At 28.1% G+C, this 22,829-nt stretch overlaps 1 protein-coding gene across 1 annotated transcript; it reads left to right on the forward strand.

The window, feature by feature from the left end:
* The first annotated feature begins 189 nt into the window (after window positions 1-189).
* Window positions 190-20,492, forward strand: LOC129972962 (ERI1 exoribonuclease 3-like). The gene is made up of 7 exons (XM_056087290.1): window positions 190-581; window positions 2,049-2,165; window positions 6,076-6,135; window positions 7,215-7,306; window positions 8,628-8,700; window positions 15,661-15,760; window positions 20,316-20,492. Exons 1-7 carry the CDS (start codon window positions 318-320, stop codon window positions 20,396-20,398), a joined length of 789 nt encoding a protein of 262 aa, XP_055943265.1. The 5' UTR covers window positions 190-317; the 3' UTR covers window positions 20,399-20,492.
* Window positions 20,493-22,829: the final 2,337 nt, after the last annotated feature.

Below are 22,829 nucleotides of genomic sequence, written 5' to 3' on the forward strand. Positions count from 1 at the left end.
GCGCTAAATAATCATTTCTACCGAACTGAAACCAAAGGAATAATTCAAGAGATAAAGAAAATACAGCATAAAATCTATCTTAGATCATCTTTTTTTCCTTTTAAAAAGTTTTTTCTTTTTTTTCTTTTTAAATTGTGTTGACTGGCTGTTTCTTGCGTTAACCGCTATGAAATTTTGTGGCAATTTCGGAATGAAAAGTCATTGTTGGTACAAGCAGGTTTAGAATAAAGTTTATTTGCGTGTTTGTAAACACTTTTAAGAATGTAATTTTTTGACTGAAATTGAATGTTCTGTCTTGTTAGATTGATCTTATCGATATGCCTGTTTTGAATTTTAGTTCATTGTGTAGATCAAATTTATGTTACAGTAAAATATTTTCTAGAACTAAGTTTACAAAAACGTTCACTAAGCCAATAAATAGCGCACGAAAAATTCCAAAGCATTATAAAAAGCCTCTATTCGAGCGTGAGCCAATAGTATTACCACCTAGAACTCCTGTGATTCCTAAACAAAAGTTTGATTACTTTTTAGTGCTGGACATTGAAGCTACTTGTGATTATCCTGATAATGTAGAGCCTCAAGTAAGTAAAGGAAGGAATGAGGTTAATGAGAACTGAGTAATAAAAAAAATAATAAATATGAGCATTTTCAATATAAGTCAAGGATTATTATAGTGCTGATTCTTTATCTTTTTTTTATTTCAGTGATGCTAGTAAGGGTAGAACTTCCAAGTTTGTTCTATTAATAAATCATGTATTAAGTTTATTTAACTTCATTGACCTTTATACTTTTATTTAGCAGTACAAAAAGGAATATCATCATGGTAGAGCATTGTTAAACACACACACACATATATAAATTGTATATATAGAAGTATAAATGTAGATTACAGAGTTCAGTTTGATACTCGAATTTTTGAAATTCCTGTGCATAGTAAATTGGAATTTTGATTGATTTTTTTAATTGCTTTCTTAAGAAAAACTGTTTTATTGAATGCTAAGAAAGCCAAATTTCAGTTCTTTAGGGACTTGGCAGTGCTTTAGAAAGTTATCTTGAAATATAAAATTATTATAATTAAAGGTAATTACAATATGAAGAACTTTTTACATATTATAATATGAAACATTTCAGATTATATATATCTTGAAACATTTTTTAAATATTCAATTTTCTGAAAATAAATAAATATCCTCATCAAATGTCAAAGACATTTTAGAGTATAATTTAACATTCGGAAATCAATTATTTTCACTCATTGCTATTAAATATTTTGATGTACGTTCTATTCAGCTTTTAGTGTTGAAACCATTTTGGGAAAGATCAAATCAGTATTTACCTTTAAATTATTGCAGTTGGATAATAAATCAATGTCACATTATGTTCTTATTTTTAAAATTTAATTTATTTACATTTAGTGTCTTCAGGTTGTTACATTTTCGTCATTTTGAAGACATATAGTGTCTTCAGTTTATTATTTACATTTAGTGTCTTCAGGTTGTTATTTACATTTAGTGTCTTCAGTTTATTATTTACATTTAGTGTCGTCAGGTTATAAACAAGCATCAAGTGAATATTGTTTCTAATTTTGGCTTCTGGATAGCTTTGATTTTGGGATTTTGTATTAGGTAAAAATACTTAATGTGCTAAGTGGAATGATAAAGTTTTAGGGGGGAAAAATCAAAATAATAGATTTAAAAAAAAACAGGTAGAAGAAAAAATTATTAAAAAAAATCTTATAAAAGCAAGAAGCTATAAAGAAGAATAAATGATTGGGTTCTGTTATTTTCATCATTGCTATCACTTTTTCCTTCAGGTTTTTTCTTCCATAATTGTTATATGAAGTTAAACATTCATTTATATTGTAAAAGTTAGAAATGATATTTTTTAAAAGTGAATATTTACAATAATAGGAAAATATGTAATTTGTTAAAAAAAAAAAAAAATGTGAGAGAGAAAGGGGGGAAAAAACTATTTGATTTTGTAAATGTAATTGGATATTCCCCCTTCTTCCCCCAATTACTATGAAATTTATATACTTTCTTTTGAAGGAGATCATTGAATTCCCTGTCATAAAAGTGAATGCTGAAACTTTTATACCTGAAGCTACTTTTCATTCCTATGTGAGACCATTTGTTGTACCTCGTTTATCTACTTTTTGCACTGAAGTAAGTCAGCTATTTATATCAATGAATATTTAATTAATTAAGCTATATTTTCTGTTACTATTTAATATATAAGCATATCAAGTCTAACTTTTAAAATGTTTTACAAGTTTTATAGATGGTTTTCATTCCATATGAAATTATTGATTATTATTACACTAGAATTTAGTTAAACTTTTGTTAATGTTTCTACAATCCTCTGCTACTTGTCAGGTTTTTCTTTATCTTGAAATTATGTTAGTTTTATTTATTTAGAGCAGTTAATACAAAATATAAATGTTGGAACAAAAGTATAATTTTTCTTTGCTCTCATCAATTGTTGAAATATATGCAAGTTCACTGAATATAGAAGCCTTGTACTTTCTAACCTTTTTCATTATTTGTACATTTTTTTAATGAAAGATTATTAGACTTAATACAGATAAATGATATATTTTGTTCATATTGTAGCTGTGGTTAAGCTAATGGAAAAGTAGTGGCAGATTTTTAGCTAGGCAAACTCTCTAGGCTGCAAGGCTAAGAGGATTCTGCAAGCAAGTTGATTTTAAAATTTTATTTTCCTGTTTGCCAAATAAATAAGTTGTAAAAGTGCAAATTCTCTTAATTATCAAATATTAGGATAGTGTTAACACTGTATAAAACATAATTGATCAGGTTTTTATTGATGTCATTATGTTCCACTTAGTTAATACAGCGTTTGTATTTATCAAATAAGCGCTTCAATAATATTGATTATAAAAAGGCATTCTGGGTAATCTGTGGTCATAATAGATGTGTAAAAACAAATACATATTCAGAAAGTTAATAAAATTTTTTAAAAATAAAAATAATGATTTACATGCTTTAAATGCAAAATTAAACTGATTATTTTGTTAAAAGAAGTGCATAGTGTGTGCTACCTAAGGTCACCAAATACTGAAATCTGCCACTGTGAAGAAGAGCTGAATATTTATATTTTGTTATTTGTAAACAGTAGATTCTTGTCTTTTATGTAGATTATGTCCTGAAATATAAGATTCAATTTAAAAATAAAATTACTTCAGTATAAGTGAATAAGTATTATAGGTGTAATTCTGCATTATGGTTTCAGTATATAAATTTTGTAGATAAATATAACTGATGATTTTTGATACTTTATGTTGTAAAATTTACAAATTTTGTTTATGCATACTTCTCAAATATCACATCATGCTATGAGTAAAATTTGTATATCAAAACAGAGACAGTACTGAAATCCTTCTTGGTAACTTTGCTTAATAGATAATGCTATATCGTAATTGCTTGTCAAATTTAGCAAAAATTCATAATAAGATTAGAATCCAAATTATACTTAGGAGGAAAATTAGATTGCAAGGCTAGGAAATTTATTGACTGTTAGGTTTTTAAAAAAATAATATATGATCAATAAGAAATAATTTTTTATAGGGAAGTGATTAGGTGTAAATAATATAATAATACAATTGATGATTTTTCCTATTGCCAGAAATATTAATTTCTATGTTCCTATCCACTTTTTCATCATATATATTTGCTATAGTTAGTAATATGTTAAATGTAGATTTAGCCTTTAAAAATCTTATTTGTAATTTTAATATTTAGTATTATTTTGATATTAGTAATTTTAATATTAGTTTAATACTCAGTTTTAAAATTAATTTTCACTCTACTCAACATATGATCTACTTAGATGAATTATGAACTTGCATTTTCTCTAAGTTTTTAACTTTGGGAATGATTGAAATTGCTTGGATTTCTCTTTTTCTGTAAGCTAGTTATAGATAGATTTTCACTTGAAAGTGCCTGTATCAATTCATTCTGAATGTAAGTAAATTTTACACATGACTTAGCTCATGTTTTTTGTATATCCTCTTCAGTCCCGAGGTACACATATGTGTACCTCCAATTTTTTTTCATTTTTCTTATCCGGTAAAGTTAAATTTTGGCGAAATAATGCATGCATTTCAACGTTTATGAATGTAGCTTCCATTTTGCATCAATAAATAGCACTACAGTTCGATATTTTTTTCATATCCATCGCTATTAATTAGAGATATAACGAAAATGGCGTTGAACAGAAAACACAACAAATATAATTAAATTTTTTAATGTTTATTATTAAAATATACGCTTGCATATTTTTTTATAGAATACTAAGTGCCTGGTTAAAGTCATTACCAAATTATATCTTGTTATCTATAATAGAATCGGTGAAAATACAAATTTAACTAAGGTACACATATGTGTACCTCGGGCGTTTTCGCGCCCGTTTGCTGACTGCTTGCGATCCATTGCGCTGCTTATCTTTTGAGCGCTTGTTTTCAAATTGTCATTTCTTGTCCTTGAATATATTGTATATCTTTTATAATAAATAATTCTTATGTTCTGTAATGTAATAAAATATAAATTTAAAAATATTTATTTTCAACTTTAGTAAGAAATTTAATTTTATAGATGTCTTGTTGTCAGTAATTGATATTTCAAACCGACATCATGTATAGAATATACAGAATTTTATAAGCTGATAATATTTTTTTCACGTCAAGTGGTTTTAACTCAAAAGGAGGTTATTGAACTTTTAGGAAAAAGTGATTTTAGGGGAAGCAATAGAATTTTTCATGTATCAAAAATAATGAAACCTGGTAAATAGGATGAATGGATCGCAGACGATAGTCAAATGTGCCTCGTCAAATAGAAAGATAATAAATCCGTGACTATTATCCACATGTATAGGTAATAAGTCAATTGGAATAGGCAGAAGATAGACAAAATAATTGAAACAAAAAGCTGATATAAAATAATCTGCTTTTATAAAAACATATAATATCGGAGGCATCGACCATTATTTTGCATATTACCGGTATGCAGTAATTACAAAAAATGACCGACTCGAGCATTCACGCATTTTGTAGATTTAGTAGATTTATACTATAAAATGGTGGCAAAGCGACAAGCTGAGCTGTCAGGAATGAAAGTAAAAATGACCTTATTGCGATTTCAAATGCATATAATTCGGTCCCTGATGAAATATGAGGGAATTCTCATCATCAGCAAGAAAGGAAACCAAGAACAAGTAAAAAAATCATCTTTCAATGAAAACAAATTAATAGAAGAAGGGTAATCAAATGATGGAAATGTCACTACAAGACCATTGGAGATTTCATTACCACCATCTGGTGAAAATACCTCTGAAAGAGCAAGAAAAATTGTCCCTTCTCAATTAAAAAGAAATTAGATATATCAAGCCATCTACAACATTACATGGACGATAAGTATGTATCGAAATGGAGGTATCCAGGATGTAACTCTAGGAGAAGAGTCAAGTGCTCAAAATTCAGTATTTATTTACGTAATATTATTAAAAAAATGAAATTTCCTTCAAAATAAGGTTTAATAGATTATTAATATAATAAATTTTGTATTTTTTTTTCATTTATAAAGCCTTAGAATAAGAAAAGTATAGCTATTAAGTAACCAGGAAAATTAAATATTTTTTTTTGTTGAGGATACTTTTACTTGCTTAAGACCCGAGGTACACACATGTGTACCTTAAAATTATGGGACTACTTTGCTGATCAAACAAATTGTTTGATTAGCAAAAAAATTTTTCCACATGCTATTGAGATGTAACAAAGGTAAAAGATCTTGAAATCAAATTTTTAAACCAGTTTTTAAAAAATCAGGACTGAAGAGGATATACACACATGCATTCATGAAAATCTATTTTCATGGATATTTTCATGTCTAATATATCAAGAAACATTGATCACTATAATCTAATATTTGGTTTGAAAACTTATTATTTAGAAATTAAAAGCAGCTAATTATGTTATATACATAACAACTGTGTATGTAATGCTTCCTTTTGAAATCTTTAAATTGTGCCTGTTTGTTAAACTGTATTTATTTTATTCAGTTGACTGGCATCATCCAAGAAATGATTGATCAACAGCCAGATTTTGAAGTCGTTTTCCAGGTATGTTTAATCAGAATTATCTTTTGCTATTACAACTGTAAAAATTCTAAAATTTCTTTCTCAGTGTATTTTAGTATTTTTCCTAATTTATATCTTAATTATTGCTTCTATTTAGATATACTTTGAAATATGGTTTTCTATTATAATCTGATTGTTTGATAATGGATGATATTTGAAAGTTCTTTTTCTTTTCCAAGAATTCAGTTTTTATTTACATGTAAAAATGGGGTTGCCACTCCACTGGGAAACCTGGAAAAACACAATGAATTTAAAAGTAATCTTAAAAAAACCTGGGGAAATGCAGGGAAATTTGTAAATTTCTGTAAAATCTCGAAAAATACAGAAAATTTTAAGTTTCTTAGTTATTTTTTTCCCCATCCAAATAATGCTGATATCTAAAGATTGCAAGAATAAAAGATCGTAGTCATAGTTTCCAAAAACAAAACAATACCATTTGCGATTGTGTAATGCGAAAACTTATCCCTTTTCCCTCCCCCACCTTTTTGTATAGATGATCCTTCCAATTTTGATTTGCAAGATAGTTGTTTTCCCATGGGATTCCCAAATTGCAGGTATGACCCTGCACAAGACTTTTGCAATTGTGTAAAAGAATAGAATACATTTTTCTGGTGAGATTAACAACATTCAATCTGCGGAAGCAGTATGGCAGCGTTTAGTCTACCATAATTCAGTTTATTGAATGGTTTGTTTATTGTTGTAGAAATTATGAGTTTGTTCAAAGTATTTTAGAATCTGTTTGTAATACGAATTGGATGTTAAAAAAATCAATCCTAATTTTGCTGAATAAGTTCGAAAAATACCATAAAGTCAATTTGGTGCTTACTGCTCACTTTGTAAGAAGATAATAAGCCTAATAAATATGGGAAAACAGGCACTTATTAATTTATTTACTTACTAACACATTTATATAATTTTATTTGATAACTTTTATTTAATTGCCATTTAATTTATTCAATTTTGTTACCTGTTAAGATTTTTTACATTTATATATTTATATGCAGTATTTTCATATGTTTTCCTGATTTTACTGAAGTATTTGTTTTTTCATACTCAAATAGAATTTCTTAGCATGGCTAGAGAAAGAACAAGTTTTAAAACCTGGTGTGAAATTTGCATTTGTTACTTGTAGTGATCCTGATTTAGAATACTTGTGAGTATTAAGGAAATATTTTCTGCGTTATGAATAATCTTAAAATTCAATTTTAATAAATGGACAGTTTTATGTATATATTAAAAATGGACACACACATACTTTTATAAATTAAAAAAACTATAAATTTCAAAGAATAGTTGGTAAATTTATTTTTTAATTTTTCTAAAATGTTGACGGAAAACGTAATATTTTGTTCCACTCTATGTTAAGAACTTTTCATATCTTGTTGAAAAACCAATTTAGAACATTCCTTTATCTTGAAATTAACCAAAATATGTGTCAACATCACTGAGCAAAATATGTAATCTTTCACCAATATTATAGTTCCAGATTGATCGGACGTCAATAGGTTCTTAACATCGGAACTTAGAGTTTTTAACGTGCTCTTGAATTAATGAAACAATATCTGAAATTTGAAAATATTATGAAATAGGGATATCTAAACAAAAACACATGTCCATATTTTGCTTATAGATACCTGTTCTCTAATTTTGAAATTTACAATTATGCTTAAATATTAGTTTTAAATACTTCTAATTAAAAAAAGATGACTATATTTTTATAATTGATAATGATGTATAATTTTTTTTTAAATTTAAAATATCCCCAATAAGTTTTTTGAACACACAGAAATTTTAAAAATATTTTATACTGAAATCTGAACCTATATTTTCACTGGTAGGGGAATTGTATGCAATATATATATATATATATATATATATATATTATGAAAAATGGAGTCTATATATACAACTAGATGCACCCAATGCATGGGGACAGCTGGTTGTGATGTTTTCTACATTTTTACTGTTGAATGATTATAATTGGAAATTACAATATTATGTTTTAAACATTAGTTCAATTATTTTATAGTAACTTTTAAATTTCGGGCAATCTTTCATTTCATTGTTGAAATGTGAAAGTATTATTTCCTTTTGTTTATAAATGTTCCAGTTTGGTTTGAACATGTTCAAAAGACAATTGAAAATGAACTTCGATTTTTAGTAATATTTTGCTTTTAACAACACTCTTCCTTAGTTTTCCTTTAATAAGTACAGCAATCTTCTGTGGTGAAATGCATGCTTTTGCCAGCTTTAATTTAAATTTTATAGACATTTTGCACTTTGCCATATTTAAGCAATTAGCAAAATAAAAAAAAATGTTCCAGGATTGTAATTGGAATGAATAACTTTGTAGTCAAGAGAAAAGTACAAAATATTTTTGCTTGTTCTATATTACTATCCATCATTTAATAACTTAAATGATTTGTATTGAGTCTTGGATATTTTTTAGACATATTAATTGCATTTTATTTTAGTTTTCCATTACAATGCAAGATATCTGAAATTGAAGTTCCAGATTTCATGAAACGCTGGATAAATGTCAAAAGGGTAGGTTAAATTTTAGGAATTTATTATTATTATTATTATTTTTAATTTTTTTTATTTATCTCACTTGTAACAATTTTTATAGAATCAGTATACTTTTTTTCTGTATTTAAATGCAGGAGGACTTTTGAAAGTGACATTTGATTGTTCTTATTAGTATTTAAAAAAAAATTATTCTTCCAGTTAAAGATTGTTTTTCTCTAAAAAATATTTTATGTACATACAAGAAAACTTACCTTTCTGATTACTAATTCAGAACAATCCTGCCACAGAGATTTTACTGTTTTGAGCCAGTTTCTGTTTCAAACAAAAGTTGCAGGATGTAAGGTGAGGTATTACCAGGAATATCCTCAGGAGAAAATTGTCAACTATTCGATTTTGATAGTAAATTCCTTTTCTTTATGGGACAACTTCAGAAGTTTGCAGAAGGCATAGGCATTTTTCTGAACTTTACAAATAAAATTCGGAAATTATTTTAGAAACTTATATGTAAAATAGTAAAATATCTGCAAAAACAAGCTTAACTCAGTTTTTTTTTTTTTCCTTCTTTATTTTTGTAATTTTTTTTTTTTTTTAGAGAAAATATATGGATATTAATCACATACTGATTACATATGGATATTTTTCAATCTTGCCTTATCTCACATCCATCAGTGCCATCTCACAAAATTTTGTGGTGCCAGTAGGTTATCATCCTATGGCAACTGTGCAAATAACCCCAAAATGAATGAAATGGTGCCATATGACATTGTCAAGCATGAGAGCATGAATTATGAATTTTTTCGCATGTGAATAGCAATAAAATTTATCAAGAGCATCTATTATTGCTAAATATTCCAACTCAGTTATGCAATAATTTTTTTCATAAGGGCATAAAGTTCTTGAATGATAAGATACAGGATGTAATGTACCAGAACAATCAGGCTGTTTTAAAACAGCTCCAATGGCTACCTGAGATGCATACAAAAGAACATGAAGAAGTAAATTAGGGTTATATAATTGTAACACTGGTTTAGTTATCAATTTATTTTTTAATATTTCAAAAACTTTTTGATAGTCGTCTGTCCATTGCCATGGTGTATCTTTTTTAAGAAGATTATTTAAGGATTTTCTAATTTTAGCACAAGAATCAATAAATTTACTATAAACATTTACAGAGCCAAGAAAACCTTGAAGTGGTTTAACATTTTTTGGAGGTTGTAGTTTTTTAATACTTTCAATATTATGATTATCCGGAGAAATGCATCTTTGACATCATATCCCAAGAAATTAATTTTATATTGAGCAAATACACATTTAGAAAATTTTAATTTAATGTTTTTTTTTTCATACATTTCAAAAATCCGTTTTAAATTATCATAGTGTTCCTCTATTGAGCTAGAGAAAACTATGTCATCAAAATAGTGACATGCAAAATTTGAAAATTTATGTTTATTTAAAATTCTACGAATAGTTCTACTGAATATTGCAGGTGCCTTTTTAAAGCCAAAAGGTAGGACTTGAAATTCATATAAACCTTCAGTAGTTACAAATACCAATTTATGTTTATCTTGTTCATGTAAGGGTATGTGCCAATATCTAAAGATGCAAGATCCAAAGTTAAAAAAACTTTAGCAGTACTTAATTTATCTAATAAAGTATCTATTCTAGGTAAAGGCTCTGCCTCAGAGCTCAGCTTTTTTAATCCTTATATATATATATATATATAAATTCATTTGCGATAGTTGATTTTGTAGCTCAAATGAGGAATGTCTTAATCAAGTGACTCTATAATAGGTTCCCTGTACTAATAGGATAGTGTGGACTGCAGGCAGTAAATGGATTCTCTTTACCACACACACACATGTATTAAACTTTAATTTCAATTCTAATTAATTTCCTAAGTTTTATCATAATACAGCCCATAGTAATTTCATTCTAAAATATTCTCTTATTTCCTGATCCCATTCCACTTTTTCTATTTAATTAAATCAAGAGAAGCTTTGTAAAATGCATAGGTCGGCAATTCACACGCTCTGCGTGAGGGGATAGAAAAATATCTAGTAAGCACATTCTTTTCAAAAGGTTCCCTGTGTTTCCCTTATCAGAATTTACATGCATCAGAAATCCTAATCGGAATCCTAATAATATATTACCAATGAAAAAATATTTTCCTTTTCAATATCTCATGTTATATAAGACGAGGGATAATTATTTTCTCGTTCTTCCCTCGCTTCTTGCCTAATCTGTTGCTGTGAGCGGACGTGCCTTGTGTGCGCCTTCTTGTAAATAAATCATATCTGCCTCCTGGGAGAGAATAAAACAAATTTAAAAATGCAGAATGTCTTCACTGTCATCGAATCTGCCATCTGTTTTCAAAAAATAATGTTTACATATTGAAAGAGTCGACAAGGATAGTTTCATGTGCAAAATTTTCAAAAGAATTAGAATTAAATCCGCGGGTGAGGCTTCGACGTTACATTGCGCCCCTGCATTTCGACATGCTCCGAAGATGGTTCTGTCCTGGCATGGTCGTGGTGTCTCCCGCGACGCTGAAAGTCCATGCAGCCGATGCAATATCCTCTGTCGTCTGTATTCCAGGGTACGGTCCAGTTCCCGCTGAATTACCCTGCTGCTCATTGCTATACCTTTCATAACCAGAGACCTCATCAGACGTTCCTGCTCTGCCCTTGTGTTTGTGCTTCATATCTTCATGTGCGTGCTCCTTACACCTTCAAAAAAGTTCCTGCTCCCCATCTGTGTTTTATGTGCTACATTATCATCAAATAATAATAATCGCCTGCTTTACTCTCAAGTTCAGTGCTCAAAATTAGCTTTTGTGAATCATCAAAAAGTGATTAGTATTTTAAAGAAAAGCCTCCATCAACGAGTGAAAGTCAAGATTTATATTTTGTGCTTTTGATTTTATTTTGAATTGCAGTTTTCAATTAGAACATAATTGCGAATAATTTTTTCATATTATTATTTAAAATATTGAGTTTTTAAATTTTTCTTAAAATTGTTATTTAATATTTATGCATGATATTAAAGAATGTTAAATTTGAAATTTATTTATATGCTATTAAAATCAAGAAAGATGATTTCCCCAAATAAATTAAATTTATCTTTAAATAAAAGAATAAATAATTAAATAAAAGTAATGACATGATATCAGAGAAATTTAGTGAGTATTTGAGAGGAAATTTGTTACACCTCTGATTGTAATTAAACTATACTCTGGTATTTATTGTGTCCAGAATACTTTTATGTTTTAATATGCATACAGACCTTGTGAATGAAAAAAAGTAACAGACCGAGATTTTATATATTTCATAATGGCACATGATAATTAGAATAATGTAGTAAATGCCTCTGGGGAAATTGTTACACTTCTAACAGTTATTAAGCTACCCTCTATTTTTACAAAATACATTTTTTTTCTTCTTTCAATTACCAAATAATTTTTAAATTATTATTTCTCAAATATTTTATCATAAGAGTATTTTGAATCTCATGTTTGTTACATTCATTTACAAGGATTTTGTTTGAAATCTTTGAATCTTGCATTTATTATTTTTAGTTTCAGTTCCAAGTGTTTAATATGAAATCTTTTAATCTTACAATCATTATTTTCAGTTTTCAGTTTTTTTATTTGAAGCTTTTGAATCTTTGGGTTTTTTTTATTTACAGTTAAAATACTTTATTTGAAATCATAATTATTTTTATATTTCATTTCGGTGAAATCATAATAATATTGATATTGTATTTAATAATTTAATATTTCATTTCTAATTTAATAATTTTGCTGAGTGAGACTTCTTAGCATTCAAGAATAATACGGGCAAATATACCATAGACTGAGTCTTCATTAAATTAAGTTCATCAATTGAGTTTTTACAGAAAAATAATCAAAATAACTTTGTGCAATATACCGTTTCATTTATTAATATTTTGTAATTATTGTTAATTATTTGAGTTTGCTGAAGATTTTTACAAATATTATTATTTATCTTTTAATATTTCCAATATCTTTGTTGAATAATAAATTTTTTTTAAAAAAAATCCTTTTATTTCCCGTTTTTTTTCACATAAATCTCAATTTAGGTTCGCCGGTTGTCTCCACTCATAAGAGTTAGTTATTATTATTTTTTAATTTTTCTTCATGATGATGATGCTGTGATAGGCGCCATTACAACATAAATTCACATACCGCAGTCTTATTGAGATGTGAGTATAGGGTCAACCTCACAATTAATTTCTATCTCTTTCTGTTTTTATCCTGGATATTTTATTCTCCTCTTTGGAAACATATTCCTGGATGAGAGTAGAGAGAGAATAAGAATTACACCCCCCTTCTTGATGTCCTAATTATTAGGTCATTAAATTTCATCTACTATTAGAAGTTGGTGGACAAGGGTTAATTAGTCACCACTAATTTGCTAACTAGTGAGTTAAATGTTTTTTCTTTCGAACTTCAACATTTTTATACTATTCATTTGAGTATTAATGTTTATCATTAAAGTATTTTGAATCTCTGAATCGATTCTGAACCGAGTAAATAGTAGAGAGGAGGGAGTATTCTTTCTTGACGCACCAGGGGGTACGGGTAAGACGTTTGTACTGAATCTCCTGCTAGCCGACTCTGCAAGTACAGCAATATAATCTGGCTGTAGCTTCCTCGGGCATTGCTGTAACTTTGTTTAACGGTGGGCGGACTGCACATTCCGTTTTCAAATTGCCGTTTAATCTTGCAAGCCAAGGTACCCCAACATGCAACGTCACCAAAAACAGCGGCCGGGGGCTCCTTTTTCAGCAGTGCACACAATGGCACACAAGCATGCATTAGAGGCGTTCAACCGCAGCCTGCAAGACATCCGCGGCAACCAGGCGATGATGGGCGGCGTTGTCGTTTATCTCGCAAGCGATTTTAGACAGACACTGCCGACTGCTGATCGAACCACCAGTTCTCATAAATAAATATACATCAAAATTTCCACGCGAACTAAGTCGCGGGTAATAGCTAGTAGTCAGAATACATTTTTGCACTATATGATTTAAATTTTAATATTTTTTTGTTATTATTGTTGATTACTTAGGTTTATATAATATTTTCACAAATATAATTCTTTTTCTTTGCTTTTAATATAAAATGATAAATGAGATATCTGTATTATGTAAAGATAAGGGAAACTTAGGTGTCACTTTCAATATACTTAAATTTCTATTTCTTACTCAGACATCAGTGTAAGGTAGGCAGTGTGTCAAATAGCCCTGATGCACTTCCACGTCTTTCGGGGGGGGATTGTAATGATATTTTAAACTTCAATTTCAATTCTAATTAATTTCTAAGGTTTTATCGTAATTTAGCCCATAGTAACTTCATTCTAAAATATTCTCTTATTTCCTGATCCCATTCCACTTTTTCTATTTAATTAATTCAAGAGAAGCTTTGTAAAATGCTTACGGCGGCAATTCACACGCTCTGCTTGAGGAGATAGAAAAATATCCAGTAAGCACATTCTTTTCAAAAGGATACCTGTAAGAATCAGAATTGACATGCGTCAGAAATGCCTATATTAATAATATATTAGCACTGTGAAAAAATATTTTCCTTATCAATATCTCATGTTATATAAGACGAGGGATAATTAATTTCTCTCTCTTCCCTCTCTTTTTGCCTAATCTGTTGCAGTGAACAGACATACTTTGTCCGCGCCTTCTTGTAAATAAATCATGTCTGCCTCCCGGGAGAGAATAAAACGAATTTAAAAATGCAAAGTGTCTTCACTGTCTTCGAATATGCCATTCTGCCATTTGCTTTTAAAAAAAATAATGCTTACATTTATATATATATATGTTTTCACTTTAAATATCTTCATTTTCCTGGAGTATATTTTTTCCATGTTTATTTTATAAGTTTGAGCCTTTTTTGTCATTTTTTAGACTATTAGAAATAAAAAAAGACTTTAAAATTAATCTTGACTTAACTTTAATCAAGTATTATTTTACTATAAAGTGTTTAATATGTATATTGGATATCTTTAATAAATTACTTATTCAATGAAGCAAATGCTTTAAGAAAGTTATTGATTTAAGTTTAGTGATTGAATCGAAAGTTATGATTCGTTTTGGTTACTAACTGGAAAAATAATAATTTAATCTACTGCATTATTCTTGGTCATTTGAAGATATATTTTCAATTATTGTATAAATTATCATCTTATTAAATGCTTCTATGGACAATTCGTGTTTCAGAATTGCCCGGTTATGTTTGTGGTATATTATTAGAAAACAATTCTGTGTTGATTGAAATAGACTTTGATATTAGGATATCTCTTTTCAATAACTTGTATTTAAAATATTATTTAAATTTCTGTTAAGCTGATGCAATAAAATAATTTGGCAAAACTAATAGTTGGATATTTAAAAGTGTAAGTTTTATACACAAACTGGTGCTTATTTTAGAATCACTTTTTTTGGTAAAATTTTAATATTCCATTTTCTTTATTTGCTTATTAAACCAAATGAAATTCTTTTATATAATATTGATTCAAAGCATGAAGAAAAAAATATAGGCAGTAGTGATTTAAAAATTAATTTTTAAAAATTATGTTTATTGTAGAAGTATTGTCTTTTTTAAATATATATATATATATATATATATATATATATATATATATATATATATATATATATATATATATATATATATATATATATATATATATATATATATATATATATATATATATATATATATATATATATATATATATATATATATATATATTATGATTTTATCATTGTGTTTACTTAAATTTTGAATGAGTGTGTTCTCTTTAAAAACATTACTTTAAAATTTTTCTAATAAAATTGAGTTTTTAAGGCTATTTAAGTGTTTTAAATGTTTTTAATGTACTTGTGTTGTTTGATTGGATCTCAACCTTCTCTATATGTTAAATATATTTCTGACTATGTTTTTAGAGTTTTTGTGATATTCCTCCATATACTTATCCCGCCAATCTAACAACAATGATGAAATGGTGTGATATAACACCTGAAGGAGAACTTCATTCTGGTATTGGTAAGTAAAAGACTTTATATATCTATTTGATATTTTACTTATCAATTCAATTCCAGCTATCACTACATTAACATAATTGCAAAATGTCAAATTTCCATCAACATATCAGATCTATATCAAATGCAAGCTTGACCAAGTGCACTATTCTTTTGTTATGAAGTTGGCTGAAAGCTGCATGTTTCATGGTGTAAGGCTTATTTTTACTGCTGTGGAACTATAGAGAAAATATTGAATCAAAATATATATATATATATAAATTACTGTTCTATAATCTGGTGTATCAGTTACAAAAAATGCATACAAATGAATCCTGCATTTTCTTTATTTGTGAAAAAACTATCTGTGGTGATCAGTATTGAAATAAAACATAAAAATAAATTTTTTAAAACAGTGATTGAAGTAATGGTCTGTATCAATAAATATAGTTTTCCATAAACTGAAAATGCTCTTAGCTTTGTCCTATCACATGTCAATTCTTTTCAAAAATATTCTTCAAATATTCATGAGTAACAGCATAATAAAAAGATGTATATATTTTTAAAAATATATAAATATAAATTTTGCTTTAAAGCATGTAAAACACCCTGGATTTTTCCTTTTACAACAATATATTAATACAATATTATCCAATATATTAATACAAATATTATCAGACAAAAATATCTTCAACTGTTACTAGTTTTGCAAGTGGACAACAGTATCAACAAATTTAAATTAAGGAAATTATGAGCTATATCAAGAGTGATAAGCAGGATTTTCAAGAAAACAGTTTTAAAGGATCGTTTTATATGTTCTAGAATATTTGCTTTGCAGTCTATAAATGCTTCATATGTCTATTTGTTTAGCAATGTCACAGCAATAACAACAACAACAAAAGAGAACAAGTTATTCCAACTATTTTGTTACAAATATTTTACGGAGGAGAGGAAAGTCATTTGTTGACAATTTATATTTTTACTTATTTTAAAACGGAAGAAGGAAGGATCAGAATAATCTCTGGATTCTTGACAAATTGGTAGTGTTACAGAGTAAAGAAAATGGTTGATTTCGAAGAAAAGGAAGTATAATTTTTCATTTCTAATAACTGAAACACATGATTTGAAATTCTTCACTTTTTCAAACAGGAAAAGCTTAAAAGTTGCTCAATTTAGTATCAGTATCTAGCATCCATTCAATCCATTGATGTTCAGTGCTTTATTTGTAGAACAGCTACATTTAAATTCTATTCTTCCTATCTTAATAAAACACATTCCTTTATTTCTTTTTTTGCTTTGATTTTCAAGTTGATGTATGCAAACTTCTGAGCAATTTTCACTTGGCATGTTTCATCCAGCTATAAAATCATTATTTTGATTTTTTTTTCTTTCTTTTTACTCATTTTTGATATGATGCAAGAAATTCCCAAGTATTTTTTATTTTTAAAAAATTTATTCTATTTTAAAAATTTTTAAATAGATATAGCTCTGATTTTTTTAAAAATTTCTCTTGACTTTTTTTGTTAGATATTTTTGAATTTAATTTTATTTTAGGGTTCATTGATGTTTGCATTTAATTTTTATAATTTAAAAGAAATTTACTGAAATCTATGCTCTAAATTAAGTTGCGTGTTAATGAATTAAGAATGTAAGATTAAGTGTTTATTAAAAAAGTCTGATTGCTATGACCCTCAGTCAATAATATAGAATTACTATCAATCAATAATAAAATTATCTGAAATTTGCTAGAAATATGAAATTAGTAACCAGGCTATTTCTGTCAAAAAATTGGATGAGAGGGAAAGAACTACCGGTCATCATGAGACTAGTGATCTCTTAATCCCAAAGAAATACATTGGTCTTTAAAAATATTTTGGGAAATAACTTGTAGAATTTCATATAAATATAGATTATATTAGCTAATCATAAACAGGAACTTAACTATTAGTTTTTGATTTGAAGTATAAATAGGTCTTGTATCTGCAATATAAATACAAATTATTTACAATAGTTTGTTATACAAATTCTGTTGACAGACATTATTCTTTTCATATTCTTTCACTGGTTCTATTATTTTTCAGACTTTAAGGTATATAAAGTGAATTTCAAGGCATATTTAAGATGATTCAATTAAAGGAATCAATCTACATATATTAAATGCTAAAACTTCTAAAAGAGATAAAAACTTTCATTCTAAAGAAACACTTTCCTTGTCTTAATTTTTTTATATACATATAAGCAAGGATAAATGCATGAATTATGATATGTTTACGTATATTTATTAATATACAGTATTGCAGTAATTTTATAATTACAAATAATGTGGAATTATATTCCATTTTTTAAAAAGTGTTTTCATAATGTCATTAAAAAGCTTTTGTTTATGGATTCTATCATTTTTACTCTATTATTGGTTAGTTTATTTTGCATTCTATTAAAGAATTGTGAAGGGACTTTTTTGAACTTTTATTTAGAGATTATATGATATTCCATCCATCATTAATGACACAAACATTGACTATGCAGTAGTGGATTTTTATTTACAGTTAAAATTTGATTTGATATAAATTACTGAAAATATTCAAGAAAGTTGCTTAGTTGTATCGAAGTATGAATCCAGGAAAACAAAAGAATGAGGGGGGGGGACGAATAGTGTCTTGTTATGTTACTACAGATTTATTTCTATTTTAGTAAATTTTTATTTTTTATTATTGTACATGTTCAATTTCTAGTTATTTGTTTGAATAAGTTGCTGATCTTTACTTTCAAAATGTGCCATTTTCAAATTACTATTCATTACTCATAAAGTGAACCTGAATTAATTTTGTTATGAAAAAAAAGAATTGCAATGAATATTAATGAAATGTTAAAAAAAAAATAATGAAACTTCAGTATATTTCTAATACATTTTTATTAGATTGAAGTGCAGTACAATGATTGGGAAATTAATCCTATTACATAAAGGATGTCCAAATTCAGAGAATTCTTGTTATATAATTAATGATTTGCCTGTTTTATTATTATTATTATTATTTGTTTAATTGTAACAAGAAAATTAGATGACACATTTTGTTTTGTTATTTTGATTCAACTTAATGTCCATAAATTTTTTGAGATGTTTATGGATGCTTTTAATTTTGTACTGAATGTTAGTTTACACACATTGTATAGGCAATTCAATTAAGTGGTTAATAGCATGATTAATGAGTATTGAAAAATATTTTTCACTTAACAACTTTTTCTATCATGTATGTGACATAATAGACTTACATTTTTTTTTTATAAAAAAAAAGGAATAAACTATATGAACATAATTTTTTGAAGTTATTGATGCTGCTTTGTAAAATAATCTTTCTAAATGAATAAAAAATTATATTGTAAGGATTTCTTAAAACTGCTTGTTGTAATTTTGTTACTTGAGATTTTTTAAAATTTTATTGTATTTTATTTAAGTTGCAAAATGATTTTTTCATAACTGCTCTTTATTATTTCATTTTGAGCATGTACCTTGCGCAGGTAACACAGATTCCTTCAGATGGGATCATGATCTTCTCAGATTGCAAATCCACTTTAGAGACTATTTAGGGTGGAAAGACAGGCTTTTCCCAGAATATCAATGCTCTTCTGTTCTCTATCGGGGTAATGAAGAAGTCGTGCATCTTGCAATGGATCCGAGGCCATGTGGGCGTTGAGGGAAACGAGCAGACCGACACTCTTGCCAAGGAGGCCAGAGCAGTGGATTCCACGCTTATATCTACTACTGCTCTAGATACTAATGCCGTGATAAGACAGAGGCTCCGTACCAGTCGAAAGAAATTTTCCTTGGCAAATTCTAAATTATAAAAGAGACATCACAACCACAATTGCAAGGCTCAGGAACAGGGCTTCTGAAGGACATGAGGATCATGCCCGATGGTTCCAGACTCAATGAAGAATGCATTGCATGGTTCCAGACGATCTGGAGCATATTTTTAGCTGCCGATCTATTATTTCAACCCTCTTTAAAACAGACATTGACTGCGCCAGGGATATTCTTTATTCCGATAAAGCTGAAGATTTGGCCAGGGCTTTTCTGCATGCTTTTGGCCCAATCTAATTGTCTCTCTCTCTCTCCCTTTTTTTCTTATTTTTTATTGCACTTGTCACATGACAACAACATTGCTTCATTTCCCATAATAAATGTAAATGAATTATTAGATTTCAATAAGGCTGTCTTGTGAAATGATTCTATTCTCAGAGCTCCCAGAAAGTTTTGCTTTGATTACAGCCCCTGGAACCTAAAACTGATTCTTTTTCAAAAACTTATTAGGTAGATATACAAATATATGTATAATACTTTTCCATGTCTGTCTTGTGAATAAGATAACTGGAGTAATTTTTGTTTGGATTTGAACTGCAACAGATTGGTATTTTGAAAAGGCAACAATGTTAACCGAATTTATAATTTGTAAAAATAATTGTAAAGTGTTGTATATTATTATATTTATAAAGTGTTTTCTTTATGTTACAATGGAAGAATTCATTACCAAATGTCTTTTTAAATGAAAAAATTCTCATAACATTTATGGTTTATTTTTTAGATGATGCTTTGAATCTCGTGAAAGTGCTGAAAGATCTTGCTCAACGAGGGCTTGTTTTCGACTTTAATGGTTCAAAAGAATGAAGTTCCTTAAGTATTCTTAAAAAACTTAGAATTGTGACTATTGTGGACTACATTTTCTTGCTTCCTTTTAATAAACAGTCATTTAATGTGATAACTATTTTCTTTACTTTTTAATTAAAAAGAATTGCTAAAAAAACCTTTTAATTTTTTCCCTTTGTTTAGTTAAACATTTCTGTTATTTTTGAATTTATTTTTAAGTAAATGCAGTAACTGTTGATAAATAGTTAAATTTATATTCTTAAATGGATAAGATGAAATGGATATGAACTTCTAAATTCTTCATTAGTGATGGAGGAAGATAGCTGATATTGAAGAAATTTCAAATTTTTTTAGTGTTGTTTCAATATTTAAAAACAAACAAAACCTTTAATTATGTTTCATGTATTTTATCCTTGATCATGCTATTAAAATTGTAGTTTTGTGTCAAATTTTGCTTTACATCAGTTTCATAAAAGACATTTAAGATGCATATTCATCCCCCCCCCATGCTGAAAGGCATAGAAATATCATGTACAGGAATCTGAAAATAAAATCCTGAGTATTGTAGCTTTTACAGCCTTGCACAAGGTGTACAATTTGATGTGCTGGAAAAGAATAACAGCTTTATGAGAGTATGCAAAAAATATTTCGGGAGAGCAACCCTGCTGGTTCTGTGTTAAAACAATTTTTTTTAATGATTGCAACAGGATGTCTACCATCTAGGAAACCTTAATAACCTGGAAAAGTCAGAAAACTTTGTATTTCCTTGGTGAAAACCTGAACAAATTTATTTTGAATATATTATATATATATATTCCTCTTTTTAAAAAAATTTGTGTTAAGATTTCCCTAAAATCATTTTTTTCTGACAACATTTTCAGACTGCATGTTCTTTTCTTAAACCTCCTTATCACATTTGTTCAATACTATATATTTCAGTTTTCCCAGAGCCTAACAAATCTCTTCTAAGTCAGAATTTACATTGTTTTCTCACTGGGGCAGCAACAAACAATGACATATGGAGGGAGTTGCTCCTTAAGTTGACATTGAAAATATATGTAGCTTTTATTTGCCTTATTTACTGGAGGGTTTATGCCTGTCTAAACAGACCTTCTGTTCTGTAATCATATCCCAGCTCGGGCCGCGGTGGCCTGGTGGTACAGTCTCGACTTCGGAACCGGAGGGCTTCAGGTTCGATACCTGAATCCACCGAAAAAACGTCGTATAAGCGGATCTGGTGCATGTTGAAATCCGTCTTGGTCAAACGTCCTCCCGCTGATGTGGTGTGGAAGTTAGGAGGGGTGGGGGAGTGCCAGCTCAGGTGTTGTCTTCTTCATCTTATCGCGGTTCAAAACTACGAGGACCATCCCAAAATAACCTTAGTGTTGTTTTAAAGAGGGTCGTTAATATAACTAAATTATACATATCCCAGCCCTTATCGGCACAAATTTATTAACATAATTTGTAGTAAAAAATCTCATGCAAATTGGCAGGGTAGTTAAAAAATTAAAGGAATGCATGAAAGACAGAATTGGTGAAACGATTGATACTGATTTTACAATTAATAAACGAATCCTTATAAGTTCAACATTGATGAATTAAATAAAAGGAAAGTAAAAATTAATTCCAGTATAATTTTTTATTTGATACTAGTTGCTTTTGGGGACCAGCTAATTCGCCAGGAAAAGGGTTAGTTTTTACTTTCAGTTAAGTCGCTTACGCATAACTTAATGTTCAAGAAAATATTTTTAAGCATCAGATCATGACAGACTCATAGCCGTGTAATTTTAATAGTCTGATATCTATTTTAATCATTGCGTATCATAATAAAATCAAGTCCCTTGATTTCATTATACTGTTAAAAACATAGCTTCAGAATTATTGAATTATTTAAATTTTCTGTTATAATTTCGTTTTTTTTTTAAATCTATTTCTCAAAAACTGATTCGTAATGAATATTAGTTGATTTCAGATCAATCGTTTTGATATAACTTCGTATCCTTGATATTATGAAATCACCAGACATTAAATGTAAGTTACTTTAATTGTCTTACATATGCTCCACTCTTGTGCAAGAAAATTTATAATAGAGACCAGTCCTATGACATCAGGCACTATTAAAAACGTAAATGTTTGTTGTTCATCTATCTTATGAATTTCACGGTATTATAACCATTTTTTTATCCGTCTCGTAAATTAAGTAGATATTAAATAAAATCCTTCTTTAGTTTTCAGCAATGAAAGATAATCATGTGATCAGAATGATCACACACAGATGAAACAATGGAAACGGTTTGAACTTCAATGTAATCTGTTGTTAGAAATTAGGCAAAAAATATTTATACAGAGTTTCAGTATCGGAATATGCAGAGTTTCAAGACCTCCTCCAGAATCCTTTAATGGAAATGAGACTAATGACCCTTCCAGATCCCGATACTGAATTGTATTGCGA

This window comes from Argiope bruennichi, chromosome 6 (assembly GCF_947563725.1).
Source record: "Argiope bruennichi chromosome 6, qqArgBrue1.1, whole genome shotgun sequence".
In the NCBI taxonomy this organism is placed as follows: domain Eukaryota; kingdom Metazoa; phylum Arthropoda; class Arachnida; order Araneae; family Araneidae; genus Argiope; species Argiope bruennichi.